Source organism: Bos indicus, chromosome 16 (assembly GCF_029378745.1).
Source record: "Bos indicus isolate NIAB-ARS_2022 breed Sahiwal x Tharparkar chromosome 16, NIAB-ARS_B.indTharparkar_mat_pri_1.0, whole genome shotgun sequence".
In the NCBI taxonomy this organism is placed as follows: domain Eukaryota; kingdom Metazoa; phylum Chordata; class Mammalia; order Artiodactyla; family Bovidae; genus Bos; species Bos indicus.
The window spans coordinates 80,949,355-80,969,983 of record NC_091775.1 but is presented as its reverse complement, the minus strand read 5'-3'; the positions used below and the strand labels follow the sequence as shown (position 1 = coordinate 80,969,983).

General features: G+C 51.8%; 1 protein-coding gene across 8 annotated transcripts in view; it reads left to right on the top strand.

Annotated features, from left to right (window-relative positions):
• Window positions 1-20,629, top strand: part of PPP1R12B (protein phosphatase 1 regulatory subunit 12B) — a 170,588-nt gene that overhangs the window by 95,738 nt on the left and 54,221 nt on the right. For all 8 annotated transcript variants that reach the window (XR_011560988.1, XM_070768778.1, XM_070768780.1 and 5 more), the window contains 5 exons: window positions 6,269-6,359; window positions 16,597-16,800; window positions 18,711-18,900; window positions 18,984-19,096; window positions 19,883-19,924. Coding sequence is in view for 7 of the 8 variants with exons in the window: in XM_070768778.1 (XP_070624879.1) it covers window positions 6,269-6,359; window positions 16,597-16,800; window positions 18,711-18,900; window positions 18,984-19,096; window positions 19,883-19,924 (640 nt within the window). In the remaining variant the exon portion in view is untranslated. The remainder of the gene's footprint in view (window positions 1-6,268; window positions 6,360-16,596; window positions 16,801-18,710; window positions 18,901-18,983; window positions 19,097-19,882; window positions 19,925-20,629) is intronic.

Below are 20,629 nucleotides of genomic sequence, written 5' to 3'. Positions count from 1 at the left end.
CTTTAGCATCAGTCCTTCCAAAGAACACCCAGGGCTGATCTCCTTCAGAATGGACTGGTTGGATCTCCTTGCAGTCCAAGGGACTCTCAAGAGTCTTCTCCAACACCACAGTTCAAAAGCATCAATTCTTCGGCACTCAGCCTTCTTCACAGTCCAACTCTCACATTCATACATGACCACAGGAAAAACCATAGCCTTGACTAGACGAACCTTTGTTGGTAAAGTAGTATTTCTGCTTTTGAATATGCTATCTAAGTTGGTCATAACTTTCCTTCCAAGGAGTAAGCATCTTTTAATTTCATGGCTGCAGTCACCATCTGCACTGATTCTGGAGCCCAGAAAAATAAAGTCTGACACTGTTTCCACTGTTTCCCCATCTATTTCCCATGAAGTGATGGGACCGGATGCCATGATCTTCGTTTTCTGAATGTTGAGCTTTAAGCCAACTTTTTCACTCTCCACTTTCACTTTCATCAAGAGGCTTTTGAGTTCCTCTTCACTTTCTGCCATAAGGGTGGTGTCATCTGCATATCTGAGGTGATTGATATTTCTCCCGGCAATCTTGATTTCAGCTTCTCTTTCTTCCAGTCCAGTGTTTCTCATGATGTACTCTGCATATAAGTTAAATAAGCAGGGTGACAATACACAGCCTTGACGTACTCCTTTTCCTATTTGGAACCAGTCTGTTCCATGTCCAGTTCTAACTGTTGCTTCCTGACCTGCATACAAATTTCTCAAGAGGCAGATCAGGTGGTCTGGTATTCCCATCTCTTTCAGAATTTTCCACTGTTTATTGTGATCCACACAGTCAAAGGCTTTGGCATAGTCAATAAAGCAGAAACAGATGTTTTTCTGGCACTCTCTTACTTTTTCGATGATCCAGAAGATGTTGGCAGTTTGATCTCTGGTTCCTCTGCCTTTTCTAAAACCAGCTTGAACATCAGGAAGTTCACGGTTCACATATTGCTGAAGCCTGGCTTAGAGAATTTTGAGCATTACTTTACTAGCATGTGAGATGAGTGCAATTGTGCGGTAGTTTGAGCATTCTTTGGCATTGCCTTTCTTTGGGATTGGAATGAAAACTGACCTTTTCCAGTCCTGTGGCCACTGCTGAGTTTTCCAAATTTGCTGGCATATTCACAGCACTTTCACAGCAACATCTTTCAGGATTTGGAATAGCTCAACTGGAATTCTATCACCTCCACTAGCTTTGTTCGTAGTGATGCTTTCTAAGGCCCATTTGACTTCACATTCCAGGATGTCTGGCTCTAGGTCAGTGATCACAACATCGTGATTATCTGGGTCGTGAAGATCTTTTTTGTACAGTTCTTCTGGGTATTCTTGCCATCTCTTCTTAATATCTTCTGCTTCTGTTAGGTCCATACCATTTCTGTCCTTTATCAAGCCCATCTTTGCATGAAATGTTCCTTTGGTATCTCTGATTTTCTTGAAGAGATCTCTAGTCTTTCCCATTCTGTTGTTTTCTACTATTTCTTTGCATTGATTGCTGAAGAAGGCTTTCTTATCTCTTCTTGCTATTCTTTGGAACTCTGCATTCAGATGCTTTTATCTTTCCTTTTCTCCTTTGCTTTTCACTTCTTTTAACAGCTATTTGTAAGGCCTCCCCAGACAGCCATTTTGCTTTTTTGCATTTCTTTTCCATGGGGATGGTCTTGATCCTTGTCTCCTGTACAGTGTCACGAACCTCATTCCATAGTTCATCAGGCACTCGATCTATCAGATCTAGGCCCTTAAATCTATTTCTCACTTCCACTGTATAATCATAAGGGATTTGATTCAGGTCATACCTGAATGGTCTAGTGGTTTTCCCTACTTTGTTCAATTTAAGTCTGAATTTGGCAATAAGGAGTTCATGGTCTGGGCCACAGTCAGCTCCCGTTCTTGTTTTTGCTGACTGTATAGAGCTTCTCCATCTTTGGCTGCAAAGAATATAATCAATCTGATTTCGGTGTTGACCATCTGGTGATGTCCATGTGTAGAATCTTCTCTTGTGTTGTTGGAAGAGGGTGTTTGTTATGACCAGTGCATTTTCTTGGCAGAACTCGATTAGTCTTTGCCCTGCTTCATTCCGTATTCCAAGGCCAAATTTGCCTGTTACTCCAGGTGTTTCTTGACTTCCTACTTTTGCATTCCAGTCCCCTATAAAGAAAAGGACATCTTTTTTGGGTGTTAGTTCTAAAAAGTCTTGTAGGTCTTCATAGAACTATTCAACTTCAGCTTCTTCAACATTACTGGTTGGGGCATAGACTTGGATTACTGTGATATTGCATGGTTTGCCTTGGAAAGGAACAGAGATCATTCTGTCGTTTTTGAGATTGCATCCAAGTAATGCATTTCGGACTCTCTTGTTGACCATGATGGCCACTCCATTTCTTCTGAGGGATTCTTGCCCGCAGTAGTAGATATAATGGTCATCTGAGTTAAATTCACCCATTCCAGTCCATTTCAGTTCGCTGATTCCTAGAATGTTGACATTCACTCTTGCCATCTCCTGTTTGACCACTTCCAATTTGCCTTGATTCATGGACCTGACATTCCAGGTTCCTGTGCAATATTGCTCTTTACAGCATCGGACCTTGCTCCTATCACCAGTCACATCCACAGCTGGGTATTCTTTTTGCTTTGCTTCCATCCCTTCATTCTTTCTGGAGTTATTTCTCCACTGATCTCCAGTAGCATACTGGGCACCTACTGACCTGGGGAATTCCTCCTTCAGTATCCTATCATTTTGCCTTTTCATGCTGTTCATGGGGTTCTCAAGGCAAGAATACTGAAGTTGTTTGCCATTCCCTTCTCCAGTGGACCACATTCTGTCAGATCTCTCCACCATGACCCGCCCATCTTGGGTTGCCCCATGGGCATGGCTTAGTTTCATTGAGTTAGACAAGGCTGTGGTCCTAGTGTGATTAGATTGACTAGTTTTCTGTGAGTATGGTTTCAGTGTGTCTGCCCTCTGATGCCCTCTTGCAACACCTACCGTCCACTTGGGTTTCTCTTACCTTGGGCGTGGGGTATCTCTTCACGGCTGCTCCAGCAAAGCGCAGCCATTGCTCCTTACCTTGGATGAGGGGTATCTCCTCACCGCCGCCCTTCCTGACCTTCAACATGGGATAGCTCCTCTAGGCCCTCCTGTGCACGCGCAGCCACGGTGTGGGTTTGGTCCTCCCGGCCACCGCCCCTGGCCTCGGGCGTGGGGTTGGTCCTCCCGGCCAACAGGCCTGGCCTCGGGCGTGGGGGCATGGGGTAGCTCCTCCCGCCAGCCGCCCCTGGCCTCGGGCTTAAGAGCGTGGGGTATCTCCTCCCGGCCGCTACCCCTGACCTCAGACGTGGGGTAACTCCTCTTGTCACTGCCCCTGACCTCGGATGCTCAGAAAATAAAGGGTATCTCCTCTCGGCCGCCCCCCACGACCTCGGACATGGGGTAGCTCCTCTTGGCCGTCGCCCTTCAGGTATGGGGTCCTCCCGGCTTCTGCCCCTGACCTCGGACGTGGGGTAGCTCCTCTCGGCTGCGCTTAGCATGCCCATCGCTGCCGCCTGTGATTTAGCGCGCCTGTCGCAGCGACTTTAAGTTGAAACCAGTGCTCGTTTAGCATTTCGGGAATCTAGGGCTCCGAAGAGTTATGCTGTGTCTACCCTGCCTGTGCTCTGTGCAGGAACAAGAAAGCCTAGATGACAGCACTTCTGTTGACAGAAAGTTTACTGAACTTTTTAAGTTCATCACTGAGACCTACTGCCCAGAAAATAAAGATTCAAAACATTGCTGCTCACTGACAGTGCGCTGGGTGCCACCCGAGAGCGCTGATGCAGGTGGACGGTGGGATCCATGCAGTTCATGCCTGAAAACACGTCTGTCCTGCAGCCTGTGGGTCAGGGAGTGATTTTGACTCTCTGGCATATTGTTTAAGAACTACATTTCATAAGGCTGTAGCTGCCACAGACAGTGAGTCCTCTGATGACCTGGGCAGAATCAGTTGAAAACTCTCTGGAGAAGACTCACCAAGAACGTTTGTGACTCGTGAGGAGAGATCAAAATATCCACCTTAGCAGGAGTTTGGAGGAAGTAGATCCCAGCCCTCATGGATGAGTTCAAGGGATCCAAGACTTGAGTGGTGAAGGAGCTGCACAGGAGAACTAGGCTGAGAAGGGGAGCCTGAAGCTGGGACAGAATTGCTGCCTCTCGTGATAAAGCTTGAAGGGTGAGGATTTGCTTCTTGTGGATGAGAAGCGTCCATCTGCAGATGAATGGATAAAGACGGTGTGGTACATATATACGTGAAATAAAACTCAGCCATAAAAATGAGATGGTGCCATTTGCAGCAACAGGGATGTAACTAGAGATTGTCACAGTAAGTGAAGTTAGCCAGACGGAAAAAAGACAAATGCCATGTGATATCACTAATATGTGGAGTCTTTATAAAAAAGATACAAATGAGCTTACATATAAAACAGATAGTCACAGACATAAAAACAAACTTACTGTTACTAGAGGGAAAATAAGGGTGGTAAATTAGAAGTTTGGGGTTATATACACACTACTACTACACATAAAATAGATAAACAGTAAGGACCTACTGTATCGCACAGGGAATTGTGCTCAGCACTGTAATAGCCTGAAGAGAAAGACTCTGAAGAAGAACAGATGGAGGTATGTGTATAACTGAATCACCTTGCTGTACCCCTGAAACTAACAGAACATTGTAAATCAAGTGTTGTTGTCCAGGCGCTCAGTCGTGTGCGACTCTTTGCGCCGCTGTGGAGCGCAGCGTGCCAGGCTGCCCTGTCCTTCACTGTCCTTCACGGGAGCTTGCTCAGACTCCCGTGTCCGTCAAGTCAGTGATGCCATCTGGCCATCTCATCCTTTGTCGTCCCCTTCTCCTGCCCTCAGTCTTTCCCAGCATCAGGGTCTTTTTCAATGAGTCGACGCTTCACATCAGGTGACCACAGTATTGGAGCTTCAGCTTCAGTCCTTCCAATGAATATTTAGGACTGATCTCCTTTAGGATGGACTGGTTGGATCTCCTTGCAGTCCAAGGGACTCTCAAGAGCCTTCTCCAACACCGCAGTTCAAAAACATCAATTCTTCAGCGCTCAGCTTTCTTCACAGTCCAACTCTCATATCCATACGTGACAACTGGAAAGTCAGCTGTACTTCAATTTAAAAAATAAAATATTTTTTAAAGTTTTTTTTGCAGTGGAATCTACTCCTGGTGAAGAAGCTGTGGAGACTTTCAAAGTGACAAGAAAGTATTTAGATTATTACATAAACTTAGTTGATAAAGCAGTGGCTGGATTTGAGAGGATTGACTCCAGTTTTGAAAGAAATTCTGCTGTGGGTGAGATGTTGTCAAACAACATGACAGGCTACGGAGAAGCTTTTTATGAAAGGAAGAGCCAATCAGGCAAACTTTGTTGTCTCATTTTAAGAAATTGCCGCAGTTCTCAGCAACCACCACACTGCTCAGCCTGCAGCCATCAGCATGGAGGCGAGACCCTCCACCAGCAAAAAGATAACACCTTGCTGAAGGCTTAGCTGATGTGCACACACACACACACACACACACACACACACAACCCCCCACACACACCCCCCACACACACACACCCACCCCCTACACCCACACCCCACACACATACACCCACACCCTTCCACACACACCCCCCCCACACACACACCCCACACATATACACACCCACACACACCCACACACACACCCCTCCCCAGACGCACACCCACATACATACCCCCCACCCCCACACACCCCACACACTGACACACCCCCCCACACACACCCCCACACACACACACCCCACACACACACACCCACCCACCCCCCAAACACACACACCCACACCCCCACACACACACCCCCACCTGCTTCCAGGGAGGGAGGAGCTGCCTGCACTTGGGGAGTTGAGTCTGCTGTCTCAGCCAGAAGCCAGCTCTGAAGGCGGGAGCCGGGTGGTGGGTCACACCGCTCTTCACCTGCTCTGGAGGTTCGCACCGGAGCATGAGGCCAGAAAAGGAGCCGTGTGAGGATGGGAGAGGGGAAGGAAGGCTCCTGTGTTACCATTAGGACGCGGCTCTGCACGCAGTAGTAGGTCCAGATTGAGTCTTGGCTTCTGTCATCCTCCGTTGTGGCCTTCTGTGGCCGCCTCTGCCAGGCTCCGTGTTGGTGCGCGGGGCCCGCCCACGTGGGGAGCGCCCGCGTGTGCCGGGGCCTCACCTCTGGTGTGCCTCTCCCCACAGGTCGTATCTGACTCCTGTCCGGGACGAGGAAGCAGAGTCCTTACGGAAGGCGCGCTCCAGACAGGCTCGGCAGACCCGAAGGTCTACCCAAGTGAGTGTGCCTCTGCGTTTTGAGTCCTCTGTCTGTCTGCTGTCCCCCTGGAACAGTTAAAAAACGGCAAACGAGTGCCTCCTTGCAGCCCCTGCAACAGAAGCTTTCGTGTTAGACCTCACACTGCACAGAATCAGATGCGTTCATAGCTACACACACCTGCTTTCGCTTCTGTTCTTCCAGGAGCAGAGCAGGTCTCTCCTCTTTCCTCCCTAAGCCTAATCATCTCACTGTGCTAAGGCCCCCATTTCATTCCTACAGGAGAAGCTCGGTCCTCACCACAGTTACCACGGGGCCCGCGTGCTGCTCCTGGGTGTGCAATCGAGAGAGAAAGGCAGGCGTCCACAGAGACGCCCCTACACAGATTTTATAACAGCATTATTCACGGGAGTCAGAAACCCCTTCAGTGTGTCCTCTGGCTAGGCTTTACTTGCTGCATAGACCCACGGGAGCGTGCATGTTGGCTGTAGGGCTGAGCCCTGGACCCTTAGGAGCAGCACGGTCAGCGCTGTGGAGCCGGGGCGCCTGGTGGTCCCAGCAGGTGTGGGTGGTGGGGGTCCCAGCAGGTGGGGGGGGGGGGGGCCCGAGCTGGGCTGTTGCACAGACTGAGCGAGTTAAGCAGTTAGCAAAACTGGGAAAAGCACACAAGTTCCTGTTGATCAATGAATGGATGAACAGTGTTCCATATTCAATGAATGTTGTTTGGCGATAAAGAGAAATGAAGTCCTAAAACATGTACATACTACAATGAGATGAACCTTAAGAAAAAGTTATGCTGGGTGAAAGAAACGGGGCATGATTCCATTTGTATGAAAGTGTCCAGAACTGGCAGAGAAAAGAAAGTAGATGAGTGTTTGCTCAGGGCTGGAGAGAGGGGGGACGGGAAGCGACCCTGAGGGTGTGGGGGGCGTCTGTGATGCTGAGTGCAGATGCTGCGCAGCCCCGGGAGCATGCTCAGAGACAGCGTGTGTGCTGCCGGGGTGTGGCTTATGTTTCACTAGTGATGTTACAAAAGGAAAGAGCCCTAAGGGAGGCATTGCAGTGAGGAATATCTCGAAAAGGTTGCCGAGACCTGGTGGGAGGTCTCAGAAGCCTGGAGGTGCGTGGGCGGCTGTCCCTTGGCCGAGCTGGGCCGTGGGCGTGTGGCAGCGACAAGGACAGGGGCTGCGGTTGGGCGTCAGGGAGGCAGAGGAGGCTGAGCCGGGCCGGCAGTGGTGGTGAGTCAACAGGAGATGGTCCAGAGGGGTGAGAAGGCCGTTTCCAGGGGGCGGGGAAGCCCCGCAGTTTCAGGTGCTAAAGACGCCGAGCAGGAAGGCTAAGGACTGACGGACCCCCGGGGCCAGGCAGGCGCCCTCCTGAGCCGGGGTTGTCACAGCTGTGACTGCTCGTGCTTGACGGCAGTCCGTTCCCCCCGGAGGACATGACCCCAAGAGGACCAGACTGGCTGCCATGTTTGTTTGGGTTTATTGTGGAAGACATATGTAACGTGCAGCTTGATAATTGGCCATTTTTAAGCAAACAGTTCATTGGCAGTAAAGACGGTCACATTTTTTTGCAGCCATCCATCTCCGGAACTGCTTCCCTCTTCCAAACTGAAACCCTCAGCCCCCGGACACTCCTCTGTCCCCCAGCTGCCGGCACCCCCGTGTGCGCCTTCTCCTGTGGCCTTGGCTCCAGGTGACCCGCTGAGTGGGGGCGCAGCTGCCGTCCGTCGGTGGCAGCCTGTCCCTCGTGTCTCTCACGTCAGCCTCCTCCCCTCATGTGGCCGGGCCGTGTTCCGTGGTGTGTCCACACCGCATCGTGGTCGTCCGCCACCCCTGATGGACACTTGGCGTCGCTCTCACCGTTTGGCGGCCGTCAGCAGTGCTGCCGTGAACATGACGTGCAACTGACTCTTCAGTCCCTGCTTTTGCATCTTTAGATACAGACCCAGAAGCAGAATGGGCTGGATTGCACATTTCTGTCTTGTTGCTTAGTCACTCAGTCGTGTCCGACTCTCTGTGACGCCGTGGACTGTAGCCCGCCAGGCTCCTCTGCCCGTGGGATTCTCCAGGCAAGAACACTGGAGTGGGCTGCCACTGCCTTCTCCATGTTTCTGTCTTACTTGTCATTAATTTTATACCCTGTGCCTTTACCGAATCCATGAGCTCTGGTGGCTTTTAGGTGGCATCGTTGAGATTTTCCGTGTATAGGATCATGTTATCCACACACACTGACAGCTTTACTTATTCTTTTCCAGTGTGGATTCCTTTTATTTCTTTTTCTTGTCTGAATAAAAGTGGCAAGAGTGGGCATCCTTGTCTTGTTCCTGATCGTAGACGAAATGCTTTTAGAACTCCACCGTTGAGCATGGTGTTCGCTCGAGGCTTCTCCTGTGTAGCCTTTATTATTGAGGTGTGTTTTCTCTATCCCCACTCTCTGGAGAATTGTTTTTATATCATAAATGGATGTTGAATTTTGTCGAAAGCTTTTTGTGCCTCTACAGAGATGATCGTATGGTTCTTATTCTTCAGTTTGTCAATGCGGCGTCTGTCCCATTGACGGATATGGAGATACTCAGTCACCCTTGCGTGCCCGGGATAAGCCCACTCGTCACGGCATCACTAGCTGCTGTTGTCCGTCTGTGAGTCCAGGCCTCTGTGATCCATGGACTGCGGCACCGCCTGGCCCCTCTGTCCTCCCGTCTCAAATTCGTGTTCACTGAGTCGGCGATTCTATCTAACCATCTCACTTCCTTCAGGATGGACTGGTTGGATCTCCATGCAGTCCAAGGGACTCTCAAGAGCCTTCTCCAGCAGCACAGTTCAAAAGCGTCAATTCTCTGGCGCTCGGCCTCCTTTATGGTCCAGCTCTCTCACGACTACTGGAAAAACCGTAGCTTTGACTGTGGACCTTTGTTGGCAAACTGATATCTCTGCTTTTTTAATACACTGACTAGGTTTGTCCTAACTTTCCTTCCAAGGAGCAAGCGTCTTTGAATTTCATGGCTGCACTCACTGCACTCTACAGAGATTTTGGAGTCCAGAAAATAGAATCTGACACTGTTTCTGTCTTTTCCCCTTCTCTTTGCCATGAAGTGATGGAACCAGATGCCATGAACTTAGTTTTTTGATTGTTGAATTTTAAGCCAGCTTTTTCACTCTCTTCTTTCACCTTCATCAAGAGGCTCTTTGCTTGCTCCTCACTTTCTGCCATTAAAATGGTGTCATCTGCATATCTGAGATTACTGATACCTTCTCCCAGCAATCTTCATTCCAACTTGTGATTCATCCAGCCCAGCATTTCACATGATGTACTCAGCATACAAGTTAAATAAGCAGGGTGACAATATACAGTCTTGATGTACTCCTTTCCCAATTTGGAACCAGCTAGCTGTTCCATCTCTAGTTCTGTTGCTTCTTGACCTGCATACGGATTTCTCAGGAGTCAGGTAAGGTGATCTGGAACTCTCATCTCTTGAAGAATTTTCCACAGTTTGTTGTGATTCACACAGTCAAAGGCTTTGGTGTAGTCAATGAAGCAGTAGATGTTTTTCTGAAATTCCCTTGCTTTCTCTGTGATCCAGCGGCTGTTGGCAATTTGATCTCTGGTTCCTCTGCCTTTTCTAAACCCAGCTTGTACATCTGGAAATTCTCTGTTCATGTACTGTTGAAGCCTAGCTTGAAGGATTTTGAGCATTATCTTGCTAGCATGTGAAATGAGTGCAATTGTGTGGTAGTTTGAGCATTCTTTGGCATTGCCTTTCTTTGGGATTGGAATGAAAACTGACCTTTTCCAGTCCTGTGGCCACTGCTGAGTTTTCCATATTTGCTGGCATATTGAGTGCAGCACTTTAATAGCGTCATCTTTTAGGATTTGAAAGAGCTCAGTTGGAATCCCGTCACCTCCACTAGCTTTCTTCGTAGTGATGCTTCCTAAGGCCCACTTGACTTCACACTCTAGGATGTGGCCAACCATCATGGTTATCCGTGTCATTGAGACCTTTCTTGTCTAGTTTTTCAGTCACTTCTTGCCCCCTTTAATCTCTGCTGCTTCTGGCAGGGCCTCCCATTTCTGTCCTTTACTGAGCCTGACCTTGTGTGAAGTGTTCCCGTGACATCTCCAGCTTTCCTGAACAGGTCTCTAGTCTTTCCCATTTTGCTGTTTTCTTCTGTCTCTCTGCACTGTTTGTTTAAAGGGCTTTCTTATCTCTCCTTGCTCTTCTCTGGGACTCTGCATTCAGGTGGGGCTGTCTTTCCCTTTCTCCCTTGCTTTCCACTTCTCAGATATTTGTAGGCCTCAGACAACCACATTGCCTGCTCGTGTTTCTTTTTCTTTGGGTAGTTCCTCAGGCGCCCTCTCAGGTCTGGCCCTTGCATCTGTTCGTCCCCGCTACTGTGCAGTCGTGAGCAGCCCCGCCCTCTGTGTAACCTGAGCAGCCCCGCCCCTTCATTCTTCTCAGAGCTGTCGGTAGCGCCCTCTGCTCTTGCCCAGTAGCACGCTGGACACTTCCGACCTGGGGGCTCATCTTCCAGAGTCATATCTTTTTGCCTTTTCATTCTGTCCATGGGTTATCCAGGCAAGAATACTGGAGTGGGCTGCCATTTCCTTCTCCAGTGGACCATGTTTTGTCAGAACTCTCCACTGAGACCCGTCTGTCTTGCATGGCCTTGCAGGGCTTCATAGCTTCATTGAATTGCACAAGCCCCTTCGCCACAGCAAGCTGTGGTCCATGAAGAGGGATCATGGTGTTTGATCTTTTTAATGTTTATGGGATTTGGTTTGCTCGTATTTAATTGACAGTTTTTACATCTATGTTCATCAGGGATTTCAGCCTATAATTTTCTTTTTGTGTGTTGTATCTGTCTGGTTTTGGTAGCGAGGTGATGCTGGCCTCAGAGAACGAGTTAAGAAGCGTTCCTTACTCTTCAGTTTTTTGGAAGCATTTCAGAAGGACAGGTGTTCTCTCTCTAAATGTTTTGTAGATTCACTTGTAAAACCGTTTGGTCTTGGACCTCTGTTTGTGGGGAGCTTTCATTGTTATTACTGACTCCGTTTCATTACTGTTAATTGGTCCATAGTTTTTGTCTTCCTGGTTTAGATCCTCATTTCTAGAAATGTGTCCATTTTTCTAGGTGGTGGTTCTTACTGGCATATAGCTGTCATAGCCGCCTCTCCGTGTCTTTACTTCTGTAGTGTCGGTCGTGGCTTCTTCTCTGACTGTTGATCTGAGCTCTCTTTTTTTTGGATGAGTCTGGCTAAAGGTTTGTCAATTTTTTTTATCCTTTGAAGGAACTAGGTTGATTTGATTGATCTTTCCAGTTACTTTTGGTTCCTGTTTGATCTGTTACTACTCTGATCATTATGCTTCTTCTGCTGACTTTGTTGTCGTTGTTCAATCACCAACTCATCTCCAACGTTCTGCAACCCCATGGACAGGCTTCCCTGTCCTTCACTATCTACAGGAGTTTGCCCAGATTCGTGCGCATCGAGTCGGTGATGCCATCCAACCGTCTCATCCTCTGTTGCCTTCTTCTCCCGCCTTCAATCTTTCCCAGCACCAGGGTCTTTCCAATCAGTCGGCTCTTGGCATCAGGTGGCCAAAGTATTGGCGCTTCAGCATCAGTCCCTCCGGTGAATATTCAGGGTTGATTTCCTCTAGGATTGACTGCTTAGATCTCCTTGCTGTCTGCTAACTGTGGATTTTGTTTATTCCTCTTTTTCTCATTCCTTTAGTTAAGGTTAGGTTGTGTGAGGTTTTCTGTGTATCCTGAGGTAGGCCTGTATTGCTACAAACATCCCTCTTAGAACTGCCTGTGCAGCGTCCGAAGGTCTCGGGGCGCTGTGTTTCCGTCGTTTGTCTCCGGGTGCACTCTGCACCCTCTTCTGACCTCTTCGGTGATCCGTCAGCTGTTTAGTAGCGTGTTGTTTAGCCCCCATATGTTTGTGGGTTTTGCAGGGTTTTTTTTCTTTTTTGTAGTTGAATTCTAATCTCAGAGCCTTGTGGTTGTAATAGATGCTTGATGTGATTCCAGCTTTATTAAATCTACTGTGGCTTGTGTTAAGTAGTACAGATCTATCCTGGAGAATATGCATTTGGAAAGAATATGTATCTGCTGCTTTTGAGTGGATTACGTTCATCTGGTCTGATGTGACACGTGGTCAGTGTCCCCGTCCTGATGCTCCGTGCGGGTCGTCTGTCCGTTGGTGTGAGGGGGGTGAGGTCCCGTCCTGTTCTGTTGCTGTTGGCTCCTCCCTTTATGTCTTTTTCGTTCTCCTCACTCATTGAGGCGCTCCTGTGTTCATGTTGCTGTTGGCTCCTCCCTTTACGTCTTTTTCGTTTTCCTCGCTCATTGAGGCGCTCCTGTGTTCATGTTGCTGTTGACTCCTCCCTTTACGTCTTTATCGTTCTCCTCACTCATTGAGGCGCTCCTGTGTTCATGTTGCTGTTGACTCCTCCCTTTACGTCTTTTTCGTTTTCCTCGCTCATTGAGGCGCTCCTGTGTTCATGTTGCTGTTGACTCCTCCCTTTACGTCTTTATCGTTCTCCTCACTCATTGAGGCGCTCCTGTGTTCGGTGCGTATATGACTGCTGTGTCTTCTTTTTGGAGTCACCCCTTGATCATTATGTCCTTTCCCTTTTTGTCTCTTGCAACACTCTTTATTTTAAAGTGTATTTTTCTGGCATAAGTACTGCTTCCTGACTTTCTTTGGATTCCCGTTTGCATCAAATACCTTTTCTCGTTCCCCTTGCTTTCAGACTGTGTATCTTTAGGTCTGAAGGGTGTCTGTTGTCGGCAGTATATGTGTGTATGGGTCTTGTTTTTGAATCAGAGTGTAGTCAGCCACTCTCTCTTTTGATTGGAGCATTTAACCCGTTTACGTTTAAAGTGCTTATTGCTCTGTCTGTGCCTGCTGTCATTCTTACTGCTCTGAGATTGTTTCTGTGGTTCTTTCATTCATCTCCTCTCTTGTTCTCGGCCCTCGTGATTTGATGTCTGTCTTCAGTGGTGTGTTGGGACGTCTTTCCCTGTTTCGTGTGTGTGTCTATCATAGTTTCCTGGTTTGTAATTACCATGAGGTTTGTATATAGCAGTATATATACATACATATGTGATAATTTCAAGTTGATGATCGCTCTAATTTGAAAAAAGATTTTAATAACCCTGCATTTTTCATTCTTTCCCCTCCAAGATTGCTGTTTTTGACATCATATTTTACATCCTTTCATTTTGTCTATCCCTTAACTGCTTATTGTGGATATAGTTGATTTTACTCGTTGGTCTTTTAACCTGTCTGCAGGGATCAAACCCAGGTCTCCCGGGTCGCAGGTGGACTCTGTGCCATCGGAGCCCCAGGTCTCCCGGGTCGCAGGCGGACTCTGTGCCATCGGAGCCCCAGGTCTCCCGGGTCGCAGGCGGACTCTGTGCCATCGGAGCCGCCAGGTCTCCCGGGTTGCAGGTGGACTCTGTGCCATCGGAGCCGCCAGGTCTCCCGGGTTGCAGGTGGACTCTGTGCCATCGGAGCCGCCAGGGCGCACTGGCTTTGTACTTGGTTGAGTTGTCGATACTTCCTGTCCTGCATATTTGCCTTTCCAGCGAGAGTCTTCCTTTTGTAATGTTCATGTTTCTAGTTGTCACCTTTTTCCTGTCTTTTGCTTAGAGAAATCCATTTAACATTTCTTGTAAAGCTGGTTTTGTGGTGCTGAACTCTCTTAGCTTTTGCTTGTGTATAAAACTTGTGCTTTCTTCATCCAGCCCAAAGGAGAGCCTCGCTGAGGAGGGTATTCTTGATTGCAGGCCCTTCCTTCTCATCGCTTTAAATACAGCGTGCCCCTTCTTTCTGTCTTGCAGAGTTTTTGCTGAAAAGTCAGCTGATGACTATATGGCAGTTCCCTTGTTTATAGCTTGTTGCTTTTCCGTTGGTGCTTTTAATGTTCTCTCTTCATCTCTGACTTCTGCCGATTGAATTCCGAGGTGTCTTGGTATAATCCTCTTTGGGTTATTCTTGATTGGGACCCAGTGTTTCCTGGACCCGGATGTCTGTTTCTCTTCCCAGGTTAGGCAAGTTTCCAGCTGTTATGTCTTCAAATATGTTCTGTGGCCCCTTCTCTCGTTCTCCTGCTGGGACTCCTGTAGCGTGAGCGTCAGTGCATCTGGTGTTGTCCTGAGGTCGCCTGCCCCATTTACTCACGTGCACTTTCTCCTTGTCCTGTCCAGTGTGCTGGCCCCACGCCTGCCCCGTTTCCTCACGTGCACTTTCTCCTTGTCCTGTCCAGTGTGCTGGCCCCACTCTCTCTTCGGTCACTGGTTCCTTCCTCTGTGTCACTTGGTCGCCTCTTGAATCCTTCTAGTGCATTTCCATTTTAATGTTAGTTTTCATCTCTGGTCGTTCTTTGTATTTTCTGACTGTCTGTTAAAGCCTCCCCACTCTTTTTTGAGTTCTTTGGTCACCTTCACAGTTATCGCCTGGATCTTTTTCTCAGGGAGATCGCCTGTTTCTAGTTGTTTTTTGGAGTTTTTTCTTGTTCCTTCATCTAGAACACGTTCTGTTGCCTCACTTTGCCTAACTTGCTGTCTTTGTTTCTGCGTATCTAGCAGGTTGGTTCTGTTTTCCCGATCTTGGAGAAGTGGCCGTTAGTAGGAAGTGTCCTGTGCATGCCAGCAGTGCACCCCACTGTGGTCAGCAGCACTCCATGCTCTAGGGGTGCCCCCGTGTGGGTTCTGGGGGACCCCGGGGCTGCTGCTGGCTCACTGGTGAGGGAGTCAGTGCAGGAAATCCCAGGGCTGGTATGAGCCTGCAGGTGGTGGACCGGGTCAGCCCACGGCAGGCAGTGGCCTGCGGTTGTCCTGGGGCTGGTGTCCACCCACTGGTGTGTGAGGCTGGTCTCCAGGCTGGCTCAGGCTGCTCGTGGACAGGGCCGAGCCCCAGGCGTGTCTGGGTCTGGAGTCTGCCCACTGGTGGGTGGACCTGGGCCCCAGGGTCCACGGGCGCAGGTCCCTGCGTCCCCATCCAGCACCTGTCTGGTGTGAGGGGCTGGCTGTCCAGGGGCTGCCGTGGGCTCAAGGACTCATCAGACAGCCTGTCTGCTGGGGAGGGGTGCGGGCGCACGTCCCTGCCTGCTTGGTTGCTGGGCCTGAGGCTTCCCATGCTGTGTGTGTTGCTGGGGGCCACGTGCCGCAGGTACTGGGCTAGAGGGAGGGTCCCACCGTGGCGCTGGCCTGCAGCGGCGTCCTTGGGGCGGGACCAGCTCCCAGTGTGGCTGCCGCCAGTGTCTTGTCCCCAGTGTCACGGCCTGCCTCTCAGGGACACTCCGGTCAGCCGGTGGGTCCGATCTGGTTCTTTTGAAGTCCCTGCTTCCGCCCTGGGTTGTGCGGTGTGTGAAGCTCTGTGTGTGCCTGCAGGAGCGGAGTCTCTGCTCCCCACAGCCCTCGGGGACTCCCCGAGGGAGCCCCACTGGCCTCGAAGCCCTGCATTCTGGGGACTCGCCCTCCCCGGCACAGGACCCCAGCTGGGGCGCCCCTCAGCCCCTCGCTGCCCGGAGGCGACCTCCGTGGTTAGTCGCTCTGCCACGGATGGGCCGCCCCTCCTGCCGTCTTGCGGCGGCCGCTTCTCTCTCCTTATCTGTGGCGGACCCTTCCTGGCCAGCCCCGTCACGATGGTCATTCTGGAGAGCCCTGGAGGGCCGTGCTCCGGGTCTCCTGCTCCACCGTCCCGGCCATCCCCTCACAGTGGTCACTCTGGAGGGCCCTGGAGGGCCGTGCTCCGGGTCTCCTGCTCCGCCATCCTGGCCGTCCCCTCGCGGTCGGCTCTGTGTGTGTGTAGATGGATGCAGTTTGGGGTTTGGTGGTTGTCCTAGCCTGACTGACATTTCACTGTGTTGAGCCTGGCTCTTTCTGTGAGTCAACTCCGGCTTTCCTGGGATCTGCAGGGCAGGCTCAGCTGGTGCCCACATGCTCTTTAAGGTCGGGAGGGCCCCGAGGAGCCGTGAGTGCATGGGTGTGGACGCGGCAGGGGGTGTTCGTGGAGCTCGAGCAGCGACGCTGGAGGGCTGCATTTGTGGTGCGCCTGGCCCAGGCCCGGGGCCTCTGCACACCTGGGTGTTTGTGTCCGGTGTATATTAGCTGCAGATGGCCTCACACCTGTTGGGAGCTGTTTGGAACTTGGTACCATTAGACCTTTGAGGAGCTTCCCTGCTCGTTCACGGGGAGGTGTCTGTGGTTAGGGTGCAACCTCTGACTGTCTGGTGTCTTCCCAGGGCGTCACCCTCACGGACCTTCAGGAAGCGGAGAGGACGTTCAGCCGGTCAAGGGTAGAGCGTCAGGCTCAGGAGCAGCCCAGCCTGAAGCCCGTGGGTCCCGGAGCACTTGAGGGCGGCCCCCGGAAGCACGAGCCCTTGGCGGCCCCCACCCAGGAAGCTGGGGAGAGCCGCCAGCCCTGGGGCCGGAGCCCGGAGGGAGAGGTGAGCGCCGGCGTGGAGAGCAGGGTCCGGGGGGTGGCCGGGGGACTCTTGCTCGCGGGGAGTCGGCGCTTGCTGCTCTGCGTGGACGCCTCTCAGGAAGCCTGCTTACATCCATCTGTCGTCTGCGGGCCTGTGTAACTGAAAGAATTCAGAGGATGTTGTCCTTAAGTGACGCGTTGTTTCCTCGGGAGTTAGCTCCTGTGCTTGTTCCCAGTCTCACTGAGGCATGATGGGCAGGTTAGGCTGCAGCACGCTTCTGTGCGTGTGCCCGTGAGATGACTGCCGCCACAAGCCTTTCAGTTCTGAAAAGAAAGGTCTCGATGTAATAAAGTGCAGGTAGAAATAGAAGCGTTTATTATTGTTTATGCCTGGCACTGTGTTAGCTGTTTCACATATATGAAACTGTTCAGTCCTCAGCACAGCCCTGTGAGATAAATACCAGTCCTTCTTGCACTGAGGCTGTGGGGTGTTCAGCACTTTGCTTGGCATCTCCGTGACTCAGGAGAGCCCGACGGGTTCCCTGGCAGCCCAGCAGGTAGTAGGCTGCGCTGTCCCTGCGGGGCCCAGCTTCAGCCCTGGCCGGGGGCTGTGATCCCATCGCCGCACAGCGCGGCCAGACACCAGTGAGGGATTTGGAAGAAGAGGTGGCGGGGTGCTGAGCCGCAGCCCACGGCCTCTCCTGCGCTGCGGTGGGCGTCCTACCGTGCACCTCACCCCTTTAGTGCAAGCACAGTCAGAGATGTCGGGTCCTGTTTAGGGTGAGCGTGCTCCTGGTTCACCGAAGACGTCCAGTGATGCCTTTTGTCTCGGGGTGTTTGTCAATACCATTCCTTTTCACGCCCAGAAATGCCCCGGTTGGGACGATAAATTTTATGGTGACCATGGTTGCAGGAAGAGAAGTCTTCCTGCTCTTTAGGAGCCACGGTTCTGTTGTTTATTCCGTCTGTTTTATCAGCCAGTGTTTTTTGAGTGCTTGCTACGTACAAGGTTCCGTTCTAAGCACGTAGCGTACGGTAGGTGTATCCAGTCCTCCCAGGCCTCTCTGAGGAAGAGCTTGTTTTCCCTGCTTTACGAAGGAGGAAGTGGAGACTCAGAACTCGAGTCGCCTTCTTAGGTCACACGGCTCGTTTTGTGCCGAAGCTAGAATTTGAACCCCGTCCTATCAGACTCCCAAGCTGACTGTATCTTATTGCTTCTGTCTCTATAACTTATAAACAGAGAATCAGACAATCTCCGTATGTGGTGAGAATTTATCTCTGCATCTTCAACAAATAAATGCTAAGGTTGATTGTTGAGCTCTGTCCTAACTCTCAAGGAAAAAAAAAGTTCAAAGAAGAACTTTTTTTTACTTTTATTTTGGGGGTGGGGGTGCACATACAGGATCTTGGGGTGCCCAGCCCAAGATCACGCCCGCACCCCTTGCAGTGGGGGTGCATCTTGACGCCACCTGCCAGGGAAGTCCCAGAAAGTGGGGTTTTTTAGTGTCAGCAAGCCTAGTTATGTCAAGTTGATAGAAGGCTCATAAATTGACAGAAGGTCCAGATTTGATCTGTTTTTAGATGACTCTTACATTGTTTTTTCCTATCCTGAGCTTATCTTCCCGCATACACCCTGCCTTTCCATGCCCCAATTTGAAAGGCCAGCATCCTTCCTGTTTGCTTTGTAGAATCAAAGGAGTTGTGTTAGCAAGCCGGTGCTTCTAGCGCCCTTCCATCAGTTTAGGAGGAACTTTTCTGGGCTGCTGTCACCCCGGCAGTGTCGTCAGAGTAGGAGTTCAGACCTGTTTCCTTTCTGGCTGGTTAACTGCTTATAAGCCTCTTGATGTAGAAAAGCCCATTTTTAATAAACCTACTGTCCCTACGCTTTCATTGGACTTGACCCCTGACGTCTCGTCCTGTGGGTTGTTCTAGCCCGTGTATCATCCCCTGCGGTGTCCAGCTCAGCCCGAGCAGCCCACAGTGCCAGCGTCCCCTTCTGCCCCGAGACCCTCGCTCTACAGCAGCTCCTACCTGCTCCGGACGGGTGGGTCCTCCGCCCCCGACTCGCAGAGCTCAGAGCCGCCCACAGACACTGCCGGGCCGCGGGACATGGACAAAAACGGTACGTTGGGCTTCGGAAAGCGCAGCCTCCAGTGTGCGTGCCCCGGGCTCCTGAGCTCCAAGCCTTGTCTCCTCCCTGAACAGAGGGCGAGGAAGCAGAGCCGGGCGACCAGCCCTCCGGCAGGCTGTCCGTCCGCGAGAGGAGGCGGCCCCGGGAGCGCCGGCGGGGCACGGGCATCAACTTCTGGACAAAGGACGTAAGTGGCCTGTCTGTGCCAGGCGTCCTGTGTGGGTGCAAGAGTCCCACCCGGCGCCCGAGGCTGCGTGTCAGGACGTGTCACGAGAAAGACAGACCGCAGGGGCGCGGGCTTGTCTGGGAGGCTCTGGCTTGGCACCCAGGGCAGTGCCAAGCGCACGGGCAGGGGCGAGGGCGCGGTGAGGGCAGACAGACAGAGCCAGCGCACAAGCCCTGCGGACGGAGCCGCCCCTGGGGCTCCGAGGGCGCACAGGGAGTCAGTACCGTGGCGTCCGTGCGCGCGGGGCTGGCCGAGGACTCCGGGCTCTCAGAGTGTCGTCTGACTCAGGGTTACCCTTCCGAAGGAGAAGAAGGAGCGGGTGACGCGACACAGCGTGACTTTGGCTCTGAGCAAGGACAGGGCTCCGTGCGTCCGCGCCCCGCTGGCCTCTGCCTGTTGGCTCAGCCTGCGCCTGACGTTTACGGACCGAGCGGCTGGGGTCAGGTCCTGGTGAGCGTGATGCATTGGGAACTAGATGGCCGCTTCGATGAGGCTGGAAGAGAGGTGGTGGTGGTCGCTGTTAGAAGCGATGGGTGTGAGCGTCCGGTCGCCATGGGAGCTCAGTTCTCTTCCCGCCGGGCATCCGCTCGGGCTGCAGGAGGTGCTCCGAGGCACTGCTGAGGCCGCAGCGACGGCCCCCCTGGCCGCCAGCCCTCCCTGCCCAGGCGCGTGCTGACGGGGCTGACTGGCGCTGCCAGCTCTGTCTGCGACCGTGACCGCTTGTTTTTCTTCCGCCTGCCTTTCCAGGAAGATGAAACGGAAGTCCCGGAAGAGGTGAAGAAAGCGTGGGTAAGTGACCTGCGGTGAGGCTGCCCCGTGGGGCCGCCCTGCCTGCGTCTGCCCACCTAACAGAGGAGCAGGCTGCATGCAGGCTTGGGTCCGGGGTCGGGGGACGCTGCCCTGGGCCGCGCCGCCTGCTCGCCCGCGTCCCGTCTCCTTAGGTGGTGCGCCGGGCCGTGTTCCTGCTCGAGGTTTCCTGCGCCTCCGGCCAGGCTCTTAACTCGATTTCCGCCTCTGTCTCCTCTCCCTTGTCCTGTTGGAGTGTGTAAAGTCCTTTGAAATCTTGGGAAGAAGGATGCAGTGATGCTGTTTCTCGCGCATCGGCATCCTCTGCACGCTGCAGAGGAGCAGAGGGCGGGGTGGAGACCGTCGGAAGTCACTTACACTTGCCTCTTGAGAGGAGGTTTTGCTCTGGCCTGTGCAGCTCCCAGGTCTGCACACCTGGCGCCCTCGCCTGCCTGGGTGTGGCTTGCGAGCGGCGGCTCCGTGCTCCTGAGCAGCACCCTGCGTCTTTCCTTTTTCTTCCTTTGGGCTTTTTGTTTGTTTTCTTGGCCGTGCTGCGTGGCTCCCGGGGTTAGGGTTGGGGGGTCTTCTCTGCCCGACTAGGGCTGGAACCCAGCCACCAAGTGACGCACCGAGTCCTGCCCACTGCACCACGGGGACGTCCTCCTGCTGTTTCTCCAGGAGGAAGGGATTGGTCTGGCTTTGACCAAA